This window comes from Schistocerca nitens, chromosome 5 (genome assembly GCF_023898315.1).
Source record: "Schistocerca nitens isolate TAMUIC-IGC-003100 chromosome 5, iqSchNite1.1, whole genome shotgun sequence".
Lineage (NCBI taxonomy): Eukaryota > Metazoa > Arthropoda > Insecta > Orthoptera > Acrididae > Schistocerca > Schistocerca nitens.
In genome coordinates this window covers 635,596,716-635,619,947 of record NC_064618.1, presented here as the reverse complement: position 1 = coordinate 635,619,947, position 23,232 = coordinate 635,596,716, and the positions used below count along the sequence as shown (strand labels likewise).

Here is a 23,232-nt window from a genome sequence, read left to right as displayed (position 1 = left end):
TGAGTACAAATGTCAGCTCCGTCAATGGACTGCCATTTTACACCTTGTGTATAGTATCGCATGTATGCGATAGTACCTCAGTCTGTATATGTGCACATCGCTTTCTCGTGTATAAAGGCATTGGTGACCGCGCAATCCACTGACAATGTGCAGAAGTTACAGGAACATGTGATCGACACATGTGACGCAATCCGAATGGTGCCAGGTGTATCTAAAAGCGCGCGTGAATTACTGCTAAGAAGAGCTAAAAGAAGTGTTAGGATGTGTGATAACCACAGGGAGCAGTACTACCTGTAGAGTCTGCTGCTACGTAAGACAGATGGGAATCAGATGAGAGATTGTCCCGTATCTCAACAGGTATTGCTTTCCACACATATAACTTTGGGAACTTTTCTTCTAATTTTGACCAGTACTGTCTCCTGTAGGAAAATGTGAGACATCCTGTATAACACAGTAACAGGAGACAAAACATCGGTGTATTCATATGAATCGGAAGGTATGTGGCAACCAACAGCTGGGGTGTTGCAAGACGACAGATACCAATAAAAGAAGTTATTTCACGAAGTATTTTCAAGAAAATGATCGTTTATGTCTTTGGTTGTGGCTCTGAGCACTACGGGACTTAACTGCTAAGGCCATCAGTCCCCTAGAACTTTGAACTACTTAAACCTAACTAACCTAAGGACATCACACACATCCATGCCCGAGGCAGGATTCGAACCTGCGACCGTAGCGGTCGCGCGGTTCCAGACTGTAGCGCCTAGAACCGGCCAGCTGTCTTTGGTTATATTGGACATGTGGCGATCAGTGTTTTAGAGGATCGGGGAACAGATAACTTTGAATTGTGTGCAACAATTTGTGTGTTACAAGTCACCGAAGTAATCAGTAAAAACAGCCGAAAACGTAGCATCATTCTTCACCATGAAAATGCCAGTTGCTTCACGTACCGTAATGCAGTAGATTATTTGACAAGGAAAAACGTGGAATTAATGTCGCTTTGCATGCTATTACCTGGTTCATCATATAACGCCTTCTTTTTGTTCCCTTATTCCAAACAAAACAGAAAATGTGGACAGCTGTTTTGGTCACCTAAAGAGGCTGTTTTGAGGTACCTACATCGTGGCGAAAAAAAATCTTTTTGGAGTTGCTTCGAACGGAAAACAATTAGAACAAAAAAAGTTTTTGTTTCGTTGCTTTTGTAAAAACTTGAAAGGCAGTTCTTGCACGCATTGAAAAATTCTTCTATTGGATGCAAGGAGTTGTCAAAATGTTCAAATCTGTGTGAATTCCTAAGGGACCAAAATGCTGAGGTCATCGGTCCCTAGACTTACACACTAATTAAACTTACTTAAACTAACTTATGCTAAGAACAACACATACACGCTTGCCCGAGGGAGGATTCGAACCTCCGGCGGGAGGGGCCGCGCATGGCATGGCGCCTCAAACCGTGATACAGGAGTTGTCAAGCAGACGATTAAAATTTGTTTCTAAAGTTAAATTTTATTAGCTATTACCGTCTTCACATTACTGAGAAAGTGATTACGGATTTTGTTGGCTGGATGTGTCACTCCTATATGTGCCACGCTGAAATCAAATGATGGATTTTCATTTCTTCTTCTAGTATTATACACTACCTGATCAAACGTATCCGGCCACCTCTACGTAACGCGGAATTGACCACCAGATGTCACGAGACGCGGCCCGCTAGCATAAAAGGATGCGGGGATTATTGTGCTGTCAGTAGGAAATAATAACAGCGGAATGGGTCGGTCAGGAGAGCTCACTGGATCCAGTCATTGGATGTCATCTGATTAACAAATCTGGCACGGATATTTTAACCCTTTAAAAGTTGCCCAAGTTGGCTGTTGATGATGCGACTGTGAAGTGAAAACGTGAAGGAAGTTGCCTGCCATCTTATGTAGTGGCAACACTGAAGTACGGAGGAGGTGGTATATTACGGTATGGGGGTATTTCTCAAGGTCAGGGTCTGGTACCCTTCCTGCGCTTAAGAAAACTCTAAATGAGGAAGGATATTAAGTCATTTCAGCATTGTGAACTGTTTATGGTAGAGGGACAGTTCGGAGTGATGATCGTTTGCTCCAGTGTGACATGACCCTGTCATAAAGCAGCATCTGTAAGCCAATGATTTGTGGACAATAACGTTCCTTAAATGGACTAACCTTCCCAGAATCCCTACCTGAACCGAATGCAACTCCTTTGGGATGAGTTAGAACGTCGACTTCCCTCCAGACCCGTGTGTGCATCATCGCTGTCTTCTCTGGCTTCAGCTATGAGGAGGAATGGGCTGTCACTCCACCACAGGCATCCAGATACCTCATTAAAAGTGTCCCCGGTAAAGTTCAAGGCGCTATGAAGGCTAAGAGTGGACAGGCCATATATTAAAGTCCACTGTTGGTGCCCGGATACTTTTGATCAGATTTAGGCATGTTACTGCTGTTTCCGAAATTCTGTTGATTGCTGACAGCAAATTCTGTAACGGAGTAAATGTTCTATGATTCTGGTGTTAGTGTGCCAAACTGTTTGAGGAGCTGCCTAAAAGACGTTCTAGAGTGGATACCTATTATTACTGAGCGAGGTGGCGCAGTGGCTAGCACACAGGACTCGCATTCGGGAGGACGACGGTTCAATCCCACGTCCGGCCATCCTGATTTAGGTTTTCCGTGATTTCCCTAAATCGCTCCAGGCAAATACCGGGATGATTCCTTTGAAAGGGCACGGCCGACTTCCTTACCTGTCCTCCCTAATCCGATGAGACCGATGACCTCGCTGTTTGGTCTCTTCCTCTTCCTCTTGTAACTACTACCCTACCTACACCTATTATTATTATTATTAAACGACTCAGTGAAACGAATAGATCCTTCTTCAACGAAAGGTTCCAACAGAATACGACAATACGACATTAGTGAGTGAAAATATAAGTTAATCAAGCTTCTATTTTTCACTTCCAAATTCTGCTGTTACCTGTACAGCACAAGTTCAAGAACTTAGAAGCTTAAGAAGAAGCATGTGACACGTATTTTGGGTTCTAATCAACCATCCAAGAATTTAGAATATTCTTTTCCATTTACTGATTTGCGCTCATACATTATATCTAATTTTAAGATCAGGTCTTGTGTACAGAATTGCATGTTATTAATTTTATGTACGTTCAGCAACAGTTCACTGGAAAAGAAGTAGTTAATAATTTTTTCACAATTCAAATGTACAAATGGCTCCGTTTTGCTTGATTACAATCCTTGCGTAGTCATGAAAAATACCTACTGTAGCCTTTGGGATATTTATTGACCGATCTTTTGTGCAGGGTGTTAAAAATGTACTCCTCATTTTTAGAGGTGGTAATTTCGACTAAAACAGGAAAAAAATTTCGAACAAACATGTGCTCTAAAATGCATATCATAAGAGCTATGAACACCTGTTCATCTTCGCTACTGTCACATCTTTTCTACCGCAAGCTCTTCGCTATTACGAACAATCTACAGAATGCAGTAAACAAATTACAGCACATCATTCTGCTATCGTGAAACAGCAGAGCTCCTAACGTAATATGCTTGCTATTACATGCGATCTGCGCTTCCGACCCATCGCTATAGGAGATGGTCAGTATCGACAGAAACTTAAACGCTAACCTTCCTTCTTTTCTTGACGACCAAGACACGTTGATTTATTCACAGATATGTGATAGGTCTAAAATAGGAAACAACTGAAACTGTTGGTTAATGATATGCTTCCAGGAGATCAGCCGAGTTTTATTTCAATTTTTCTAAATTGTTTCGAAAACGACCCGACCGTCTTCTTGAAATGGTTCAAATGGCTCTAAGCACTATCGGACTTAACATCTGAGGTCATCAGTCCCCTAGACTTAGAACTACTTAAACCTAACTAAGCTAAGGGCATCACACACATCCATGCTCGTGGCAGGATTCAAACCTGCGACCATAGCAGCAGCGCGGTTCCGGACTGAAGCGCCTAGAACCGCTCGGCTACAGCGGCCGGCCGTCTTCAAGTGTTCCGAGTTAAGCTGTTTGTGTTCTTACTGCCAGCGCTCCAACCAGCAAAACTCACAACACCTGAAGAAGACGAGTGGGTTGGTCGTCTAAACATTGTGCGAAAATGGAAATACAAAGTCGATTGAACTCTCAGAGGTAAATCAGTAATCAATCAACCACAACGAGGAAATCTGAATGATCACAAAAGTTTTGTATTTTTCTTTTTCGTAAAGAAAACGAGACCCACAGGGGATGACACATAAGTATCGCAACAGGTTTTAAGGAGGAAAATTCATAGCAAGGCATGTTTCTGTCCGTCGTCGTAGGGAATCAAGCACTCTGTGAAAAACTCCAGGTTGGTCACGGATGCACTGGGAGACACTGATGAGTGGTTCGTCTAGTGTTTGTTGGACATTATTATTGTTGCTTGGATACACCGAAGATTTCAGGTATCTCCACAACAAAAAATCCAAGGGACTGAGATCGGGAGAGCGAGCTGGCCAACGTACTGGACCTCCCCGACCAATCCAACACAGATAAAATGTCTGTGCGAGGCGTTCTCGGACATTTCGGAGAAAATGGGTTGGTGCGCCATCATGCATGAACCACATCGCCAGCCAATGTACGTCCTGTAGTTGGACAGGCAGGTCCGTTTGACGTGAACTGACGATATTGTGCATCAGTCAACGTGGTTGGTAGTATGTAAGGTCCCATTAGTCTCCAAGAACTACTGCCATACATTACTTGAAAATCGGCGCTGATGCCTTGCTTCTTCAACTGCATGTGGATTTACAGCAACCCACTAATGTCGGACGTGGAAATTGGTGGCAGTCTCATCTTGCTTGAAACCAGCCTTATCTGTGAACAGATCTTTGTTGTGGGAAGTGTATTTTCACCACAAATTTGAAAAAGCCATTGGCAGAACTGCATTCTGGACGGTTGATCTTGTGGCTGAAAGGCCTGAACACGCTGTACGTGATACGGGTATAGCCCTGGTTAGAGGATGTCTACCTCCGATAGATACTGAAATTCGACGTACACTAGTTCAAGGATCTTCTTCCTCTCGTTGCAATACCCTCTCCTCCATAACTGGAGTACGAATGGTGGTCTGCAATGATCCGCCGTTCTTGGAGCTATGGAACCAGAGTCTGCTGATAGGTGGAAAACACGACTGAATAGCTGTGCTGATGGTAACATGCGTACTGGATATTTTTCAGCTGCCCTTTGCTAGACCGTAATAGAAAGTCATGTCTGTCATTATCCGTGTGGAAAAATAGGCTACCATTTTGCTAGTAAGTGCAAAGATAAAACTATAGCGTAAAAACATTTCACAAATTTAACAAAGCACAAACTGGTTCCTTTAGAACTAATGATGCGCTGCACTTACTCAGTACTGTGAATACGGTTTATAGCTAGTGACAACACTAACAGGCGCTACCGCATGCTGAATACATGGATAATAACAGAGGAATGTGTTTTTATTTGTTTACTGCATTCTGTAAGTCGTTCGTAATAGCAAAGGGTTTGCAGAAGAAGAGATGTGTTTCACAGCAGCGAAGATGAACAAGAACTTATATCTCCTTAAGTATGCATTTTGCAGTTCATGTGTACTGGACATTTTTGTCTTATTTTGGTCCGTATTACCAACTCTCAAAATATGTAATACTTTTTTTGTCCGGCCCCGGTAGCTGAGTGGTCAGCGTGACGGAATGTCAATCCTAAGGTCCCGGGTTCGATTCCCGGCTGGGTCGGGGATTTTCTCCGCTCAGGGACTGGGTGTTGTGTTGTCCTAATCATCATCATTTCATCCCCATCGACGCACAGGTCGCCGAAGTGGCGCAAATCGAAAGACCTGCACCAGGTGAACGGTCTACCCGACGGGAGGCCCTAGCCACACGACATTTCATTTCATTTAACACTGTTTATAACAAGAACGGCAGTAGATTCAATACCGATCTCTGTGGTACAACTGTAGTGAGCATTCTCCATTCGGAAGATACCGTTCAAGTTATACTCTCTTGGTGTCATGATCTGATACTCTGCATTACTTTAGTAAGACTGGATGAAAACCTGTTACGAACAAGATCTCTGATACAATAATATCAGAACGCTGTAGGAGAAGACTATGAACTGCACACCTACACTTTCTGGTATTTGCACCGACTTGTCTATACAGAGAGTGTTTGTACAGACGAACAGTTGCGCGTGAAATAATAGCCGACTGAAAAATTTCTCTGAGTTACTGTCTGCGTTCGGTCTGAACGGAATCTGGCGGCGCTTGAACTGACGTGGACCAGATGTGCAAACCAAATGAATTGCTTTAGTACTATGGATGTGGCACGAAATGTTTATGGGATGATGCGGCTCAACAATGCAGGTGATATCACATAAGAAAATTTGAGTTCATCAAAGCTTCTGCCATTTTCCAAGTACCTCAACGTCACCATAAGTCTTTCATAAGCACTTATCGATTTTCTCATTATTTATATTTTTAATCTTAATAGGTTAGGGCCTTCAGGCCCACTATTACATCGGACAAGCGTTTCACACATACAACATTTTTACCACATAGTTATCTAAGAAATAAAAGTAATTTTAATACGACGGATAGTAATAAATCATTTGAGTGTATTAGAGACAATCTCTATAAACAGTTCTGACTAAGAACTCTTAAAGTTAATACTGGAATTACAACAACTACTGCTGCTGCCACTAATAATAATAATAATAATAATAATAATGACAATGATAATAACGATAGTGGCAGATATAAAAAGTATCGATAGGCGCACAAAATTGTTATTTTCTGATATAACGAGTTTCGGCGAAGGGAAATTTATGTAGACTGCACCAGCTAAGAGCACTAGATAATTGGGAAGATCTGGTTGGAAAAGGGATGTAGCTGGATAACGAGTGTGTGCAGGTACAAAGGTAGACATTACTGTGGCTTAGGTAGATGTGGCATTAACTGTCTTTTGAAACTGGAGATGTAACATAGCTTTTTTAAAACAATGAGGGAGACTTTTCTAGAGTCGAATCCTTGTTGCAGAAAAGGACTTTGAGAAAGTGGCTGCTTGATGGAATTTGCTCTGAGGGGAACGGGTGTTTCTTCCATGTTGTTCAGACAAGAGTGTTAAGGCCGAAGAGAGAGATGATGGTGTGTGTACGATGATAAGATAGCAGAGGAGACAGAGTGTATGGAAATCTCTGCTTTTGTGTGCTTACAACCGGGATAATTGTATGTATGATGGTGAAATGTGATCAAAACAGTCTAATGTTGCAGATATATCGAACACACGATTTTACAACCTTTTATAGGAGCCGTGAGCTTCTATGGACAGATATAGCAGGGTAACATCGCTGTAATAAATAACTGAAAGTATAAGCGATTGTACAAATTTCTTTTTCAGCCCAAAAGAGAAGAGCTTTCTATATTTTTGTAGGGCATGGAGAGACGCAGATGCCTTCTTGCACATTGCAGTTATGAGCTCAGTCCAATTTAGTTTCTCATCTATTATTACTCTTAGACTCTTTGCTGAGCGAGAGAAGTTGATATCTATCCCATTTAGGATTAAAGATTGCAGGGATTCCCGATATTTAGGGCTAATGAGCCTACAATGACCAACCAGTAGGTCGAGCTTTAACCCTATATTCTGTGCCCGTTCTGATAGTATACACAGGTCAATGCTGCAATTCTCAGAAGGCGTCCTGAAGTTTATTCATTTTGCCCTTACATACGACTGGAGGTCATCAACATACATTTGATGATTGCAACAGGACAAAATTTATGACACATCATTGACATACAAAGAAAAGAGTATAGGACGTAATGCTGAACAGTGGGGAACGCCTGATACTGTCTCCTTTGTGACTTTATGGTACCAGACACCAGATGTGATGCATTGCTGTTGAGACGTCAGATACGAGTGGAGCCATTTTGTTGCACGTGATGAGAAATTTGAGCTACTGAGTTAGGCAAATAAAATGTCGAAGTCTACAGTGTTGAAGGCTTTTCTGAAATCTAAGAAATTATGACAGTCGCCTACATGACAAACTTCAGGTCATCTTTTACCTATATTAAGGTAGGTGTTGAGCTGTGATGTTTATGATAACATGATTGCTGTTCGTCTAGTAGGTTGTCTGCAGTTGGTTACCAGGACGTGGACTATATATTCCAAGTCTTTCTGTAAGGCGGCTTAATTATTCATGTAGCGCCACCCTACATAATTTTATTCATATTTCTATGCTCCCACAGTACTCTCCAGGTCTCTTAACATTATGAATGGATAACTGAGATGTTCTTTTGGTAATACGTATAACTACTTACAAAGCGCATGTGTAAGTCCACATATTGCCTACGGTAGAACCAGTAATTTAATTAGATGTTCACTTAATTTTGTGAAAAGCTGTTTTTTTTTTCGTTTATTCGGCACAACAGCCTAGCAGAGAGAGACGGCGGAGGGTAGCAAGCAACTAGCTGTCGACATGGCCATAAAACTGTAGCTTAAAGTGGGCTTCAGCGCCGAGGCTGTCTTCACTCTCGCCTTTTTCCCCGGCTCTGGGCTGGCCATGTTAACATGACAGGTGGTGGCATGTCCACAGGCTAGCTAGTGCTCGTCCAAAGTCACGAGGGCCGTGTGAAGAAATGTCTCCTCGATTTGAAAAAAAAAGCAGAGGTTGGAAACTTCCATGGGAACGGAAAGACACTGCATCTCAACGGCTGCTTTGGAACATAACTAGAAAGATAGAGACTGGACGGCGCTCGGAATCATTGCTGTCGTTGGTGGATGACTTGGACCTTTTCCAAAGCTAGAGAGAAGTTCGAATTATAGTAAAGAAAGACACTCTGCCTGCTGTCTCCAAGAACGATGATCTTGCTGCAGCCTCATGGGCGCAAAGATGAGTCGTTAACACTGTTAACTGCCACACACGGCCAACGCGCATGCATGCACAAGCACTGGAAGTTATTTGGTGAGATACAGGCAACAATGCTTTTCCATGATACACTGAAGAATGAAAGAAACTGCCTAATATCGTGTAGGGCCCCCGCGAGCACGCAGAACTGCCACAACACGACATGGCATGGACTCGACTAATGTCTGAATTAGTGCTGGAGGGAACTGACACCATGAATCCTGCAGGGCTGTCTATAAATCCGTAAGAGTACGAGGGGGTTTAGATCTGTTCTGAGCAGCACGTTGCAAGGCAACCCAGATATTCTTAATTATGTTCATGTCTGGGAAGTTTGGTGGCCAGCGGGACTCTTTAAACTCAGAAGAGTGTTCGTCGAGCCACTCTGTAGCAATTCTGGATGTGTAGGGTGTCGCATGGTCCTGCTGGAATTTCGCAAGTTCGTCGGAATGCACAATGGACATGAATGGATGCAGGTGATCAGACCGGATGCTTACGTACGTGTCACCTGTCAGAGTCGTATTTAGTTGTATCAGGGGTCTCCAACTGCACACGCCCCACACCATTACAGAGCCTCCACCAGCTTGAACAGTCCCCTGCTGACATGCAGGGTCCATGGATTCATGAGGTTCTCTCCGTACCCGTACACGTACATCCGCTCGATACAATCTGAAATGAGACTCGTCCGACCAGGCAACATGTTTCCAGTCATCAACAGTCCAATGTCGGTGCTGACGGGCCGAGGCGAGGCGTAAAGCTTTGTGTCGTACAGTCATCAAGGGTACACGAGTGGGCCTTGGGCCCCGAAAAGCCATACGATGATTTTTTCCTTGGTTGGCACGCTGACACTTGTTGAGGCCCAGCATTGAAAGCTGCAACAATTTGCGGAAGGGTTGCATTTCTGTCATGTTGAAAGATTCTCTTCAGTTGTCGTAGATCCCGTTCTTGCAGGATCTGTTTCCGGCCACAGCGATGTCGGAGATGTGATGTTTTACCGGATTCCTGATATTCACGGTACACTCGTGAAATTGTCGTTCGGGAAAGTCCCTACTTCATCGGTACCTCGGAGTGGCTGTGTTCTATCGCTCGTGCGTGAACTATAACACCAGACACTTGTCTTACATAGGCATAGTCGACTGGAGCGCTGTATTCTGACTGTTTACATATTCCTATATTTGAATACGCATGCCTATACCAGTTTGTTTGGCGCTTCAAGGTATGAGTCGGGGTGTAGTATTTGTTAACTTCGTGGAGTTAGTCGTTGTGGTAATTGATGACGGGAGTTAGTTGTTTGATTTGCAGGATGCACTTTGCATCTTTGTACGGTGTTTGCTATTCTGATTTCACTTTTTATCAGCACTTTCTGATATGGCTTTGGCTTGGACATTGACAATATTTATTATGTGATCCCAGAATTGGTATCAAGATTTAAGTTAAACATAAAAGTTTCTTTAACTTTTCACTCATGGTCATCTTGTTGAAGGTTTTCCCTTCTGAACGCACATTAAGGAAGTTAAATAGCATTTTTCGATATCGTACATTTTCATTCAAGAGTTAGGTGTCTCTCTTAACAAGTATATGGTGCTGCGTGGTGGTTGACCTGTGTATTTCACGCATGGTTATTAATCTGTGAAGGTGGGCCTAACCCCGTTAAATTCAGGTGGACTATTTCATTACCTTCTGAAAAGTAAATTTGCATGATTGCATAGGGAGCTACACTCCGTTTTCTAATCAAAGGGACTTTAACTTCGTATCTCAGGGCTATAATTTTGCATCTGAGGGGTGTGCACTACTACGACCACAACCACTCCACCTCACACTTGGAGAGTGTAGGAAGACTGTAAATAGGTCGGCAATCAGCGGATGCTGTGGCAATGTTACTTTTTAGCTACTGGCTTAACTAGTCCATTTTCTCTGGCCTCAGGGAAAACACTACACCGCCATTTCTCCTTGTATGAGGTGTAACATACTGCAACCATACAAAGAATGATTATCTGCTCTAGGTAGTTAAAGAAATATTCTTTTTCAGTTTTAGACCCTTCAAAAGATTAACACGCGACAGCGTTACACGGTTTAGAAACCGCTCTTTTGTCTGTATTATCTGCACTGGTCTTTTTCATTTTACTAGGTAGAATAGTTATAAACAAATTCAATTAATTTGGAAATGACCAGAAAATACTCTATGTTCGCGGGCTACTGATTCAGGATTGTGCGAAAGCAGCATTGTGGTTGGAAGGTGTAAATGCGAATTGAATACTCCAGACCAGGTATGCAGACGATCGTAGAGAACTGGTCTGCTCCGATAAACCTGAGCTTGTGAAGGGCGGTTTAGACAGTACCAGGTAATCAGCGGTGCAGAGCACGGGCAGTGGGGCTTGGCTACTTACAGAGCAGGATGATGTGGAGGGGCAGACGGCGGCCGAGGAAGATGACGAGCGCCTGCGCGTGCCAGAAGTTGTCCACGTCCTCCAGGTTGTACGACATCGCCTCCACCACCAGGCCGTGCAGGGCAGCCGCCAGCCACACGTAGGGCAGCCGGCCGCCGTTCCTCAGAGCTGCAATCACAGACGCCCGCTTACTCACTACGAGCTACTCTCAAAGGTATGACTGCATGGTGCCGGTCCTTCCGGACACGTCCGAAACAACACACCATGCGGAACCCGCAGCTGTGATACATGCTATGTACACTACTGGCCATTGAAATTGCTACACCAAGAAGAAATGCAGATGATAAACGGGTATTCATTGGACAAATATATTATACTAGAACTGACATGTGATTACATTTTCACGCAATTTGGGTGCATAGATCCTGAGAAATCAGTACCCAGAACAACCACCTCTGGCCGTAATAACGGCCTTGATTCGCCTGGGCTTTGAGTCAAACAGAGCTTGGATGGCTGACCATGCAGCTTCAACACGATACCACAGTTCATCGAGAGTAGTGACTGGCGTATTGTGACGAGCCAGTTGCTCGGCCACCGTTGACCAGACGTTCTCAGTTGGTGAGAGATCTGGAGAATGTGCTGGCCAGGGCAGCAGTCGAACATTTTCTGTATCCAGAAAGGCCCGTACAGGATCTGCAACAAGCGGCCGTGCATTATCCTGCTGAAATGTAGGGTTTCGCAGGGATCGAATGAAGGCTAGAGCCACGGGTCGTAACACATCTGAAATGTAACGTCCATTGTTCAAAGTGCCGTCAATGTGAACAAGAGGTGACCGAGACGGGTAACCAATGGCACGCCATACCATCACACCGGGTGATACGCCAGTATGGCGATGGCGAATACACCCTTCCAATGTGCGTTCACCGCGATGTTGCCAAACACGGATGCGACCATCATGATGCTGTAAACAGAACCTGGATTCATCCGAAAAAAATGATGTTTTGCCATTCGTGCACCCAGGTTCGTCGTCGAGTACACCATCGCAGGCGCTCATGTCTGTGATGCAGCGTCAAGGGTAACCGCAGCCATGGTCTCCGAGATGATAGTCCATGCTGCTGCAAACGTCGTCGAACTTGTAACACCATAGCTCTAATACTCTACTGATTTATTTTGCTTTTGTTTTATTTAAAATTACACCGTTGAGCTTCTGTAAATATTGTTTGATTGAAAGATAACACAAAATTGTATACTCCTTTCTTTGTACAAACTTTGACGTCATGTTTTGGTTCAATGCAAAGTAGTGTATCTGCAATTTATATTCTTTGTCCCATTTGGAGGGAACAAAACTTACTGTATATAATTGTAATTTTGTGTGAATAATTTTTTGTAGAAATGTCTATATGTGCAAATGTTCTGTTTGGTTTAAAATGGTTGTTTACTGTTATGTAAATTGCTGATCCTCACTTAGGGCTCTTAGTATTCTGTGTATAAGAGGTGTAGTGGTTCCCCTCGGGAACGGAACTGTGTAGCGCGCGCAAATTGTGGTTGGCCTAGGTGGAAAAGCTGGAACTGATAACCAGTCGGAGACGAGCTACCAGTCGGGGACGAGCTACGAATCGGCTACGAGTCCGGGCACTGCCATGTAAAAGATGCATATTGTGCTGGTTCCGAGAGAGGCTTTTTCTGCTTCTTTCCAATGCCTCGGATGGATGGATAAATAGCTGGAACTATTCTGGAATTTGTATCTATCATCGCCACCAAGAAATGACCGAGTCCAGCAATTCTGCCTGCAATTCCACCTACCAACATGCAGTTGCCACCACATTGCGCAATCATTGCAACGTAATACTATAATGATGTACAGTGAAGCATCAGCGTAATGGATGTGCTAATGTGCTGAAATATAAGGTAAATTATATCTGAATTTATGTACCTACCTTGATTTTTCTCCTCATCATAACACCTCTCAGGGTACTCTCCGTTTGAACTAAAGTGATTACCGAGTGTCCTTACTGAAAGAACATTAAAACCCAGTTTTCTAATTAATGCATCTTGAACATAGTGAAGAGAAAGTTAAAGTTAATGTGGCAAGAGAGTGAGTTAAAGTTAATGATGCTTGCTGAAATAATTTTCCTAGTAAAACTGCTTATTTATGTGTTGTTGCCAACTTCAAATTAAAATTTCTCAAGACTGAGGCTTATAAAGTTTTGCTTAGTAAATGATCACATTACTGCCTGTTGTTAATCGCAGAAAGTGAGTCAGTATCTTACTTAAATGTTAGTTTTATGTCTCACGGTAGTAAAAGTGGAAAACTGCATAGTAGGAAATTATATGTTCATGATTACTAAGTGTTTGTCTCTCTTGTGTGCATATTAACAGTATAAAGACCACTCAGTTTGTTTAAGCCCTGAAAGTGATAGTGTTTTTCTGTACCTGTTATAATTTTGCAAATAGTTTGTGCTGCTCCAACTGTTAGTTTCACTCTTACCGTAAACATATGAGTGTGTCAGAGTTCATTGCACCCGCTTGTGGTCAAGTATAGGTTGTGTTTACCCATTAGAGTTACTAATAACTATTTTCTTGAACGAGAATGTTAATCATCCTCTTGCCTCGTTAGGCTGGCGACCGTTTTCTTTATCAATTAAACAGTGCAGATAGGCAAAATAATGTTTGTTACTTATCGAATATTTACGTAATTCTGACTTTCACTTCCGATAAGCCACCTCCGTTAGGTACTACACGGTCAACACAACAAAATTCCTCTCAGAGGGTAACACTGCTCTGTTGCTTTATACCATAATTGCTATAACAACATAATTCTGTTTTGCAAACTGACTCCTACTTTAAGGTTATGGTATAGCAGTAGCAGAAGTCAGTGTTATAAACTGTTCGTGCAGATGGTTGTTGTCTTGCAAACGTCCCCATCTGTTGACTCAGGGATCGAGACGTGGCTGCACGATCCATTACAGCCATGCGGATAAGATGCCTGTCATCTCGACTGCTAGTGATACGAGGCCGTTGGGATCCAGCACGGTGTTCCATATTACCCTCCTGAACCCACCGATTCCATATTCTGCTAACAGTCATTGGATCTCGACCAAGGCGAGCAGCAATGTCGCGATACGATAAACCGAAATCGCGATAGGCTACAATCCGACCTTTATGAAAGTCGGAAACGTGATGGTACGCATTTCTCCTCCGTACACGAGGCATCACAACAACGTTTCACCAGGCAACGCCGGTCAACTGCTGTTTGTGTATGAGAAATCGGTTGGAAACTTTCCTCATGTCAGTAAGTTGTAGGTGTCGCCACCGGCGCCAACCTTGTGTGAATGCTCTGAAAAGCGGATCGTTTGCATATCGCAGCATCTTCTTCCGGTCGGTTAAATTTCGCGTCTGTAGCACGTCATCTTCGTGGTGTAGCAATTTTAATGTCCAGTAGTGTAAATTGAGCGTGGAGAGGGGAGAAAGGAAACGAAAAGGAATGCACCATTGATGTCAGCTACACCGGGATTTCATGAGGAATCGGCGGCGACGAGCGAAAATGTTTGCCAGACAAGATTCGAACTCAGAATTTCAGGCTTACAAAGCAATTGCCTAAACCATTGCACCATTCAGACACACTGTTTACCGCAATTGTGCGGACTATCCCAGCGCACCTCCCGGCCAATCCACATTTTCACCCAATCCCGCCTATCCACAGTCCTTGTCCGTGTCCTCCATGTTCGCTACTTTGAGACTCCCGCAGGAGGTTGCACGTAACGGTGCATCGGCACTGAAATAAACACCACATTCAGTGCAGATGCATGATTACGTTTCACCTCCTGCAGGAATCTCACAGTAGCGAGCATGAAGCACATTGACGGGGATTGCGGATAAGTGGCGCTATGTGGGAACGTGTGATGTCCAGAATGCGTGCCGAGATAGTTTGCACAATTGCGATAAACACTGGTGTGTGTGGCCCAGTGGTTAATGAGACAGCCTACTCAGCAGGAGATCAAGGGTTTGAGACCCGGTCCGGTACTCATTTTCATTCGTCGCTAACAATTCCAGATGAAGTCTCGATTCAGATTACATCAATAGTTCCTTCCCTTTCCTTTCCTTTCTCCGCCCCCCCCCCTCCCCTTCTACACGCTCAGTTTACATAATACTCTCAAAGAATCAGCTCGGCTCCAGAGAAACGCATCCGCATGAAGCACAGGGCCGGTTTAAGATCAAGCCGGAACTGTAGCACTGACGGAGTGTTGGGCGATTATTCAGAAATATGTACTCATATTTTTAAACGTGTTAATCCACGATCTATGTAATATAGGAACATAGCGTTTAATAAAATTTCATTGCACTAACAGAAGCACTAATAAAAGCTACAAGCTTATATCTTTGAACTATTAACTCGTCTATATTATAAACAGTACTCATGACTCTAACAGTACCCCTCACTGTTGACTCTACTAGCTTCATTCAAATAACGAGGAGAATAATTATTTACGAATAGTAAGACCAAACATCAGAAAACTGAAATACACACATCAAAAAAAGTTTTGCATCACCTCGGTTCCGAGAGTTCCAGAACCTGTACGGAAAATTGGAATAGAGATCAACATAAACATCATTTCCGCCCTTTTTATTGCTCATGAAAATCACACATTCCATGTTGTACCACCATATAGAGAGACCTTCAGAGGTGGTGGTCCAGATTGCTGTACACACCGGTGCCTCTAATACCCAGTAGCACGTCCTATTGCATTGATGCATGCCTGTATTCGTCGTGACATATTATCCACAAGTTCATCAAGGCACTGTTGGTCCAGATAGCCCCGCTCTTCAACGGCGATTCGGCGTAGATCCCTCAGAGTGCTTGGTGGGTCACGTCGTCCATGTCTGGAGAACATGCTGACCACTCTAGTCGAGCGATGTCGTTATGCTGAAGGAAGTAATTCACAAGATGTGCACGATGGGGGAGCGAATTGCCGTCCATGAAGACGAATGCCTCGCCAATATGCTGCCGATATGGTTGCTCTATCGGTCGGAGGATGGCATTCACGTATCGTACAGTCGTTACAGCGCCTTCAATGACAATCAGCGGCGTACGTCGGCCCCACATAATGCCACCCCAAAACAACAGGGAACCTCCACCTTGCTGAACTCGCTGGACAGTGTGCCTAAGGCGTTCATCCTGACCGTCTTGCCGCCCAACATGTCTCCGACCATTGTCTGGTTGAAGGCATATGTGACACTCATCGGTGAAGAGAACGTGATGCCAATCCTGAGCGGTGCATTCGGCATGTTGTTGGGCCCATCTGTACCTCGCTCCATCGTGTTGTGGTTGCAAAGATCGACCTCGCCATGGGCCTCGAGAGTGACGTTGCGCATCATGCAGCCTATTGCGCACAGTTTGATTTGTAACACGACGTCCTGTGACTGCACGAAAAGTATTATTCAACATGGTGGCGTTGCTGTCAGGGTTCCTCCGAGCCATAATCCGTTGGTAGCGGTTATCCACTGCAGTAGTAGCCCTTTGGCGGCCTGAGCGAAGCATGTTATTGACAATTCCTGTCTCTCTGTATCTCCTCCATGTCCGAACACCATCACTTTGGTTCACTCCGAGACGCCTTGACATTTCCCTTGTTGAGAGCCCTTCCTGGCACAAAGTAACAATGCGGAAGCGATCGAACCTCGGTATTCATCGTCTAGGCGTGGTTGAACTACAGACAACACGAACCGTGTACCTCCTTCCTGGCGGAATGACTGGAACTGATCGGCTGTCGGACCCCATGCGTCTAATAGGCGCTGCTCATGTATGGTTGTTTACATCTTTGGGCGGGCTTAGTGACATCTCTGAACAGTCAAAGAGACTGTGTTTGCGATACAATATCCACAGTCAACGTTCTGGGAATTGGGGTGATGCAAATCTTTTTTTGAAGTGTGTAAAGTTTTTGGAGCATTACTTACTTAGGTTGTGAATTCACCGCAACTGACCAAGTGAGCTGTGTGTTCTCGCTCTTCTCTCTACTAAGTTGGGAGTGTATGGTAACCATTTTTTAGGTTTTTACATATTTGTAAGACCACATATATTACAAATTATTACACTTTATGTTAAAAAGTATAAACTGGAGAGTTTTACCTATGAACGGAACAAAATTTTCCGTCTTACCGCCGGTATGAGAACATTTTTCTACGCAAGTGACATGTCATTTGGCACCCTGGTAAGACCGTTAAAAATAGAACTAAATATAATGAAAAAGAAATGGGTTGTTTTTCCTTCAGAAGAAGAACTACACAGATATTTCTCCGAAACAGAAATAAATTTCTGAATCTTGTTCCAATGTTCAACATTAATAGAAGAAACTATTTATTTCCATTTAAGGTAATTCCTGAGATCTTTAAAGATTTTAAGGTAAGCAGAAACAACTAGATCTACTGCATTACTCTAGTTTCAATAAAAACGTGTTATCTATTAAAATCAGAGGAAAGAATGAAAGTACGTGTAAAATATCTGTAATTAGCTACTTTTTAAGATGATAGTATACAAATTATTTCATTTTCTGTCGGAGAAAGTGAAACAGAAATACAAAAAAAAAATATTTTCTAATGCTATACTGACTTGTTAATTATAAGACACTGTTAAGCTGCCTAAGTTATACACTATACGTGCAGAGAACTCACCAGAAAATACTTAAATTTTAGAATATTTGACTTGATTCTAGTTGAAAATTAATAAAGACAGTCAAAATTTTTATGTATGCAACGGAAGAGGAAAATATTTTGTGAGTGATACGAAAGAGAAATTACGGAGTGATTTGTATTCACTTACTGATGGCAGCACCAATTTGATCTGAAATATCCGTCACTCATACCATACTAGTTAAAAATATTTGCATCAAGCTGTGAGCTATATGAAATTTATTATTTGTTTATGTGCAAGTAATTTACTAATTTTTTTCTTATTGTATTAGGGGGTTGGAAAGTAACGTCGCTTTTATAGATTAAATTCAAACAGGTAAACTGTTAACAAGTTTTGATTTTTAGTCAGTGATGTAATCCCCCTGATTATGAACAACCTCGTACTACAGTGTGCAAATTTTCACTGATAGGTTGATAAAAATCAACTGGTTTTTGAGAAAAAATCTTAGAGATGGCATTTTGGACATCATGCAAATTTTCATATTTTTTCCACTTAGAAAATGTTGAAGCGATCGGAATAAATGTAAATCCGATGGCGCAATATCTGGAAAATATGGGGGGTGAGGCGATACCTGCCCCCCCCCCCCCCCCCCCCCCAGTTTTCCAGAGTTCGTCTTGCACAGAGAGGCCTTCCATTATCGTGTTGCAGAATCTCACCTTTTCTGTTGACAATCACGGTGCACTTTTCAAGTAGAGATTAATTTACTCAGTCCACTTGTTCAGAGTTAAGATCTGCATTACGATACATCCAGCAGTGACCATTTTGACCGACTCTCAGCGCCAGAGGCCCATCACGAGGGGAAATTCGGACCTCATAGAGAGAGCGCCAGAGATGCATTCTGCAGATACGAAGAGGATAGCCTGGCGGATGGCCTAGCCTTGCTTAAGAAAGGACACTTTGCGAAGAGGCTGGCGGACAATGCGAACGTAGAGATAACTTAGGGGCCCCTGCAAGTACTGGTATGGAGCGGATATAACAAAGCGCCAAGAATTCGAACAGGGAGTATTGTGAAACTAAAGAACTCCAGAAGAAGTCCGTCTGCTTAAAGAAAGGTTTTATGGACAGTAAGAAGGTTACTACATAAATCACGAAGGCCAGAAGATTCGTAGGCGAACTATTCGACCAAATCTGAACGTGTTCCGAAGCAGCATAGGGTGATTATGTATTTTCAGCCCTCCTGTTTCACACCCACCTGTGGCGTGATCACATTGAGGTATGCGTGAATAAAAAGTGGCAAAGGATTCCTGTTAGAGCACCCCACCACCCTGTTCGACAACACCCTTGGTGGCACCCACCCAACTTTATTCAGAATTTTACTAAGTTTACCTGTACTGAGGTACCCTGTGAAGTAGTCCGAGCCACCTGCTCGTAGGCAACCCTTCAATTCACCTCCAATCCCAGATGTCTGCTTGTAGGCGCCTAGGACTACTTCAGATGTTGTCTGAGCACAACTACAATTTTAAAACTCTCAAGAAACGTGGTGGGTGGCAGCGTGGGTGTTGTCATACTGGGGCAGTGTCTTAGATGGACCCTGTGTAGTTTTTCACATATGTGTCAGTGTCACACCCCCTTGTGATCGCGCCTCGCAAGGGTGCAAAACAGGAAGACTGGAAATGTATAAACATTCTTTGCTGCTTCTGATCATATTCAAATTTTGTCTAATGGTTTTTAGCGGTCTGTAGTGGTTTCAACCTGCAAATGAGAGCAAAAATTGCGGTCGCACTGCGCTCCAAAGTGGTGCGAGTACATTCAGTGGGAATGCAGCCTCACAATGTCCTTAGAGAAAGGTAGAAACGTGTGGAAGGTGCCAGCACTGTTGTAGATAGTCAAGAACATGTCAGCAGTGTCATAGGTTGTCAAGAACATCGTCCTATTGCTCATCGCACTGTGAACTGCTGTTTTCGACCAGGAAATCTATTGGAATCAATATCCCGAGGGAAGGAGTTGTTTCATTGATAACCTTCATGCCCCCCCCCCCCCCCCCGCCCCTCCTGGCCTTTTCGTGTCGATTTCGAGTGGCGCTGTGTCTGAAATATTTTCCTCCGTCACCTATCAGAAAAGCGTGTAATTGCAACGATGGGCGTCACGATTGTTACATCCTTCACATAGGCGTCATTAGACGGAGTTATGACGACCTTCACATCGTCTGACACGTTCACGGTGGCGTTGGGCAGAATTGTGATGAAATTTGGTGCCAATGTGATGTCATTCATTTACATCTCCAGTGAATTGTTTTCGCACGTGTCGACACCTTCCTGTTTGAAGCGACGTCGAGCATGAGGGTGACATCGCAGGGCGCCACGCTTTTGCACCATTACAGAGGAAGTTTGCGTCCAACTTTGAGCCAAATTTCAAGCTTCTGCATCGCAATGGGAGACAATTGCGGGGTTTCGAAAAATTGATCTTTTAATTGTGTTGTGCAGTACAGTTGACGTCTGTTACAATATCGACTGGCGCTCGGTTAAAGGCGACACGCAAACACCCGGTCTTTACTTTAAAAAAAAAAAAAAAAATTATGGCTCCTTACTTTTCTCATTTCTTTGGAAGATTAAATTAAAGTTAAGGATAAAGGACACGTTGTTCCTAATGCGATGTTTATGAATTTTACAATTTTTTTAAAATTGTTATTTCGCAAAAAGGATTCGTAAGAGTAAGTCTGCTGTACGGAATCAAAAACAGCACCTATTGCTCTTTCATTTTTGATCGTCACCAACATTGCATTAGTTATGAGAAAAGCACAAAATTTATGTAATAACATATTCTTTTCCTTCGTTTTTACGCACATAGACAGTGTGAATGTTCAAAAATTATGCCGGCCGTTGTGGCCGAGCGGTTCTAGGCGCTTCAGTCTGGAACCGCGCGACCGATACGGTCGCAGGTTCGAATCCTGCCTCGGGCATGGATGTGTGTGATGTCCTTAGGTTAGTTAGGTTTAAGTAGTTCTTAATTCTAGGGGACTGATGACCTCAGATGTTAAGTCCCATAGTGCTCAGAGCCATTTTTCCAAAATTATGTTGACAACGGTATTACATTCAATTTTTTCGTTAGGCATTTTTACAAATTCAAATAATTCACGGGAATGTAGCTGGGCGACGTCGTCGACAATCGACGATACTTCGACAGTTGCACACCCTGTCATTTTGAAGTCAGGAATGCAGCAAGGAAGAGCTGTGCAAGGGAATTTAAAACCTCGATTCGTAGAGTATATCCAGTAAGACAACACACACGGGCACACAGGAACGCACGCACGGTCGCGTCTACACACACACATACATACACACACACACACACACACACACACACACACACACACACACACACACACACACAAACACACACACACACTGTAAACACTAGCACCACCTCAGAAACAAAAGTGTGAAATCTCATAAATTACCGGTAGTGAATATTAAAAAGCACAGTGTGGGGTAGCATTGACTCTGTCCTTCTGTTATCTGGCAAGGGAGAAAAGCAGGTTTCCACTCTTAAATTCTTTGTGGAATCCTGCTCTCTCTCTTGTCAAAAAACAGAGGCATAGAGTTAAAGCTATGTCACCTGGGGCTTCTTAATATTCACTATCGATAATTTCTGACATCGCTCACCTTTCGTTGTGTGGTAGCACTAATGTTTACAAGTGTGTGTGTTGTGTGTGTGTGTGTGTGTGTGCGTGTGCTCGTGTATGTGTTATCTTTCTGGATATGCTCTGTGAATCGCGGTTTTAAATTCCCCTGCACAGCGCTTCCTTGCAGCATTCGTGGCTTGAAAATGACAGGGTGTGCAACTGTTGAAGTATTGGCGATTCTGCAGGACGTCGCTCGGCTACATTCGTGTATGTTATGTGAATATTTTATACACTGGGGAAACTCAAGTTTCGCATTTTTACACATTTCACTATAATTACATGTTCTACATATTTTAACTTTATGGTACATAGTACTGCATATTACTTACGCTTTTTTACTATCCTTCTGTTTCCCCGTACCTTCCCTTACAAAAATATCAGAATCCGACGTACCATAATGGTTGAAGACAGGAAGTAAATTATGTTTAAAAATTACGTTATGGGGCAATAAAAAGTGGTTCATTGCACTATGAGTTAGATTATAAAGGACGCGCTTTGCTTCATTTTCTAAAATTTGGAATTTAATTTCTCAGAAACACAGCAGATACATTGAGGTGACGAATGTCACGGGGTAGCAATGTACACATATACTGATGGCGGTAGACGGGTTGCAAAACCGTAGCTCGGTCTGATGAGTCCCAATTTCAGTTAGTAAGAGCTGATGACAACGTTCGAATGTGCCGCAGACCTCCGAAGTCATGGACCCAAGTGGTCAACGGGGCACTATGCAAGCTGATGGTGGCTCTATAATTGTGTGGACTGGATTATCTCGTCCAAGTGAACCGATCATTGACTGGAAGTAGTTATGTTCGGCTACTTGGAAACCTTTTACTGCCATTCATGCACTTCATTTGATAACGACGGAATTCTTATGGATGACAATGCACCTTATCACCGAGCTACAATTGTTCGCGATTGGTCTGAAGAAAATTCTAGACAATTCGAGTGAATGATTTAGCCACCCAGATCATCTGACTTGAATCCCATTGAACATTTATGGGAGATAATCGAGAGGTCAGTTCGTGCACAAAATCCTTCCCCGGCAACACTTTCGCAATATGTACGGCTGTAGAGGCAGCATGGCTCAGTACCTCTGCATGGGACTTCCCAGGACTTGTTGAGTCCATGCCACGTTGAGTTTGTGCGCTACGCCGGGCAAAAAGAGGTCCGACGCGACATTAAGAGGTATCTCATGACTTTTGTCACTTCAGTGCGTAATAACAATAGGGTGCGTGGCCATTGCTCTGTGTACTAAAGGGCTTCATGTGCTGTCGAGATTAAGTGCGGCATAAACAGAAGACTAGTAGACCAAAGTTTCCCCACTACTAGCGATTACCACCGATTCAGAATTAAGGAGTGCATGTGCCCAGAAAAGTAACCCAAATAGTACTTCTTTAAAGATTATGATTGTTTGTGTTCATAAGGCCTCTTCATGTATCAGAGTTATCATCCAAATTAAGATCCTGTGTTATGACGGATGACCCTTTCTCAACTGACAGACAGGTTGTTCTATCTTGAGTGTGCTACAAGCAGGTTGCTCTTTGAAGTCTCAACTTCAGCAATGCAGTGATCGGCACTCCAAGAAAAGTTGTGCAATCGTCTGAAAAGAAAATGTTATTG

At 43.2% G+C, this 23,232-nt stretch overlaps 1 protein-coding gene across 1 annotated transcript in view; it reads right to left on the bottom strand.

Annotated features, from left to right (window-relative positions):
- Positions 1–23,232, bottom strand: part of LOC126259609 (uncharacterized) — a 124,192-nt gene that overhangs the window by 47,396 nt on the left and 53,564 nt on the right. The window contains exon 3 of the mRNA XM_049956520.1: positions 11,306–11,473. Coding sequence (XP_049812477.1) covers positions 11,306–11,473 — 168 coding nt within the window. The remainder of the gene's footprint in view (positions 1–11,305; positions 11,474–23,232) is intronic.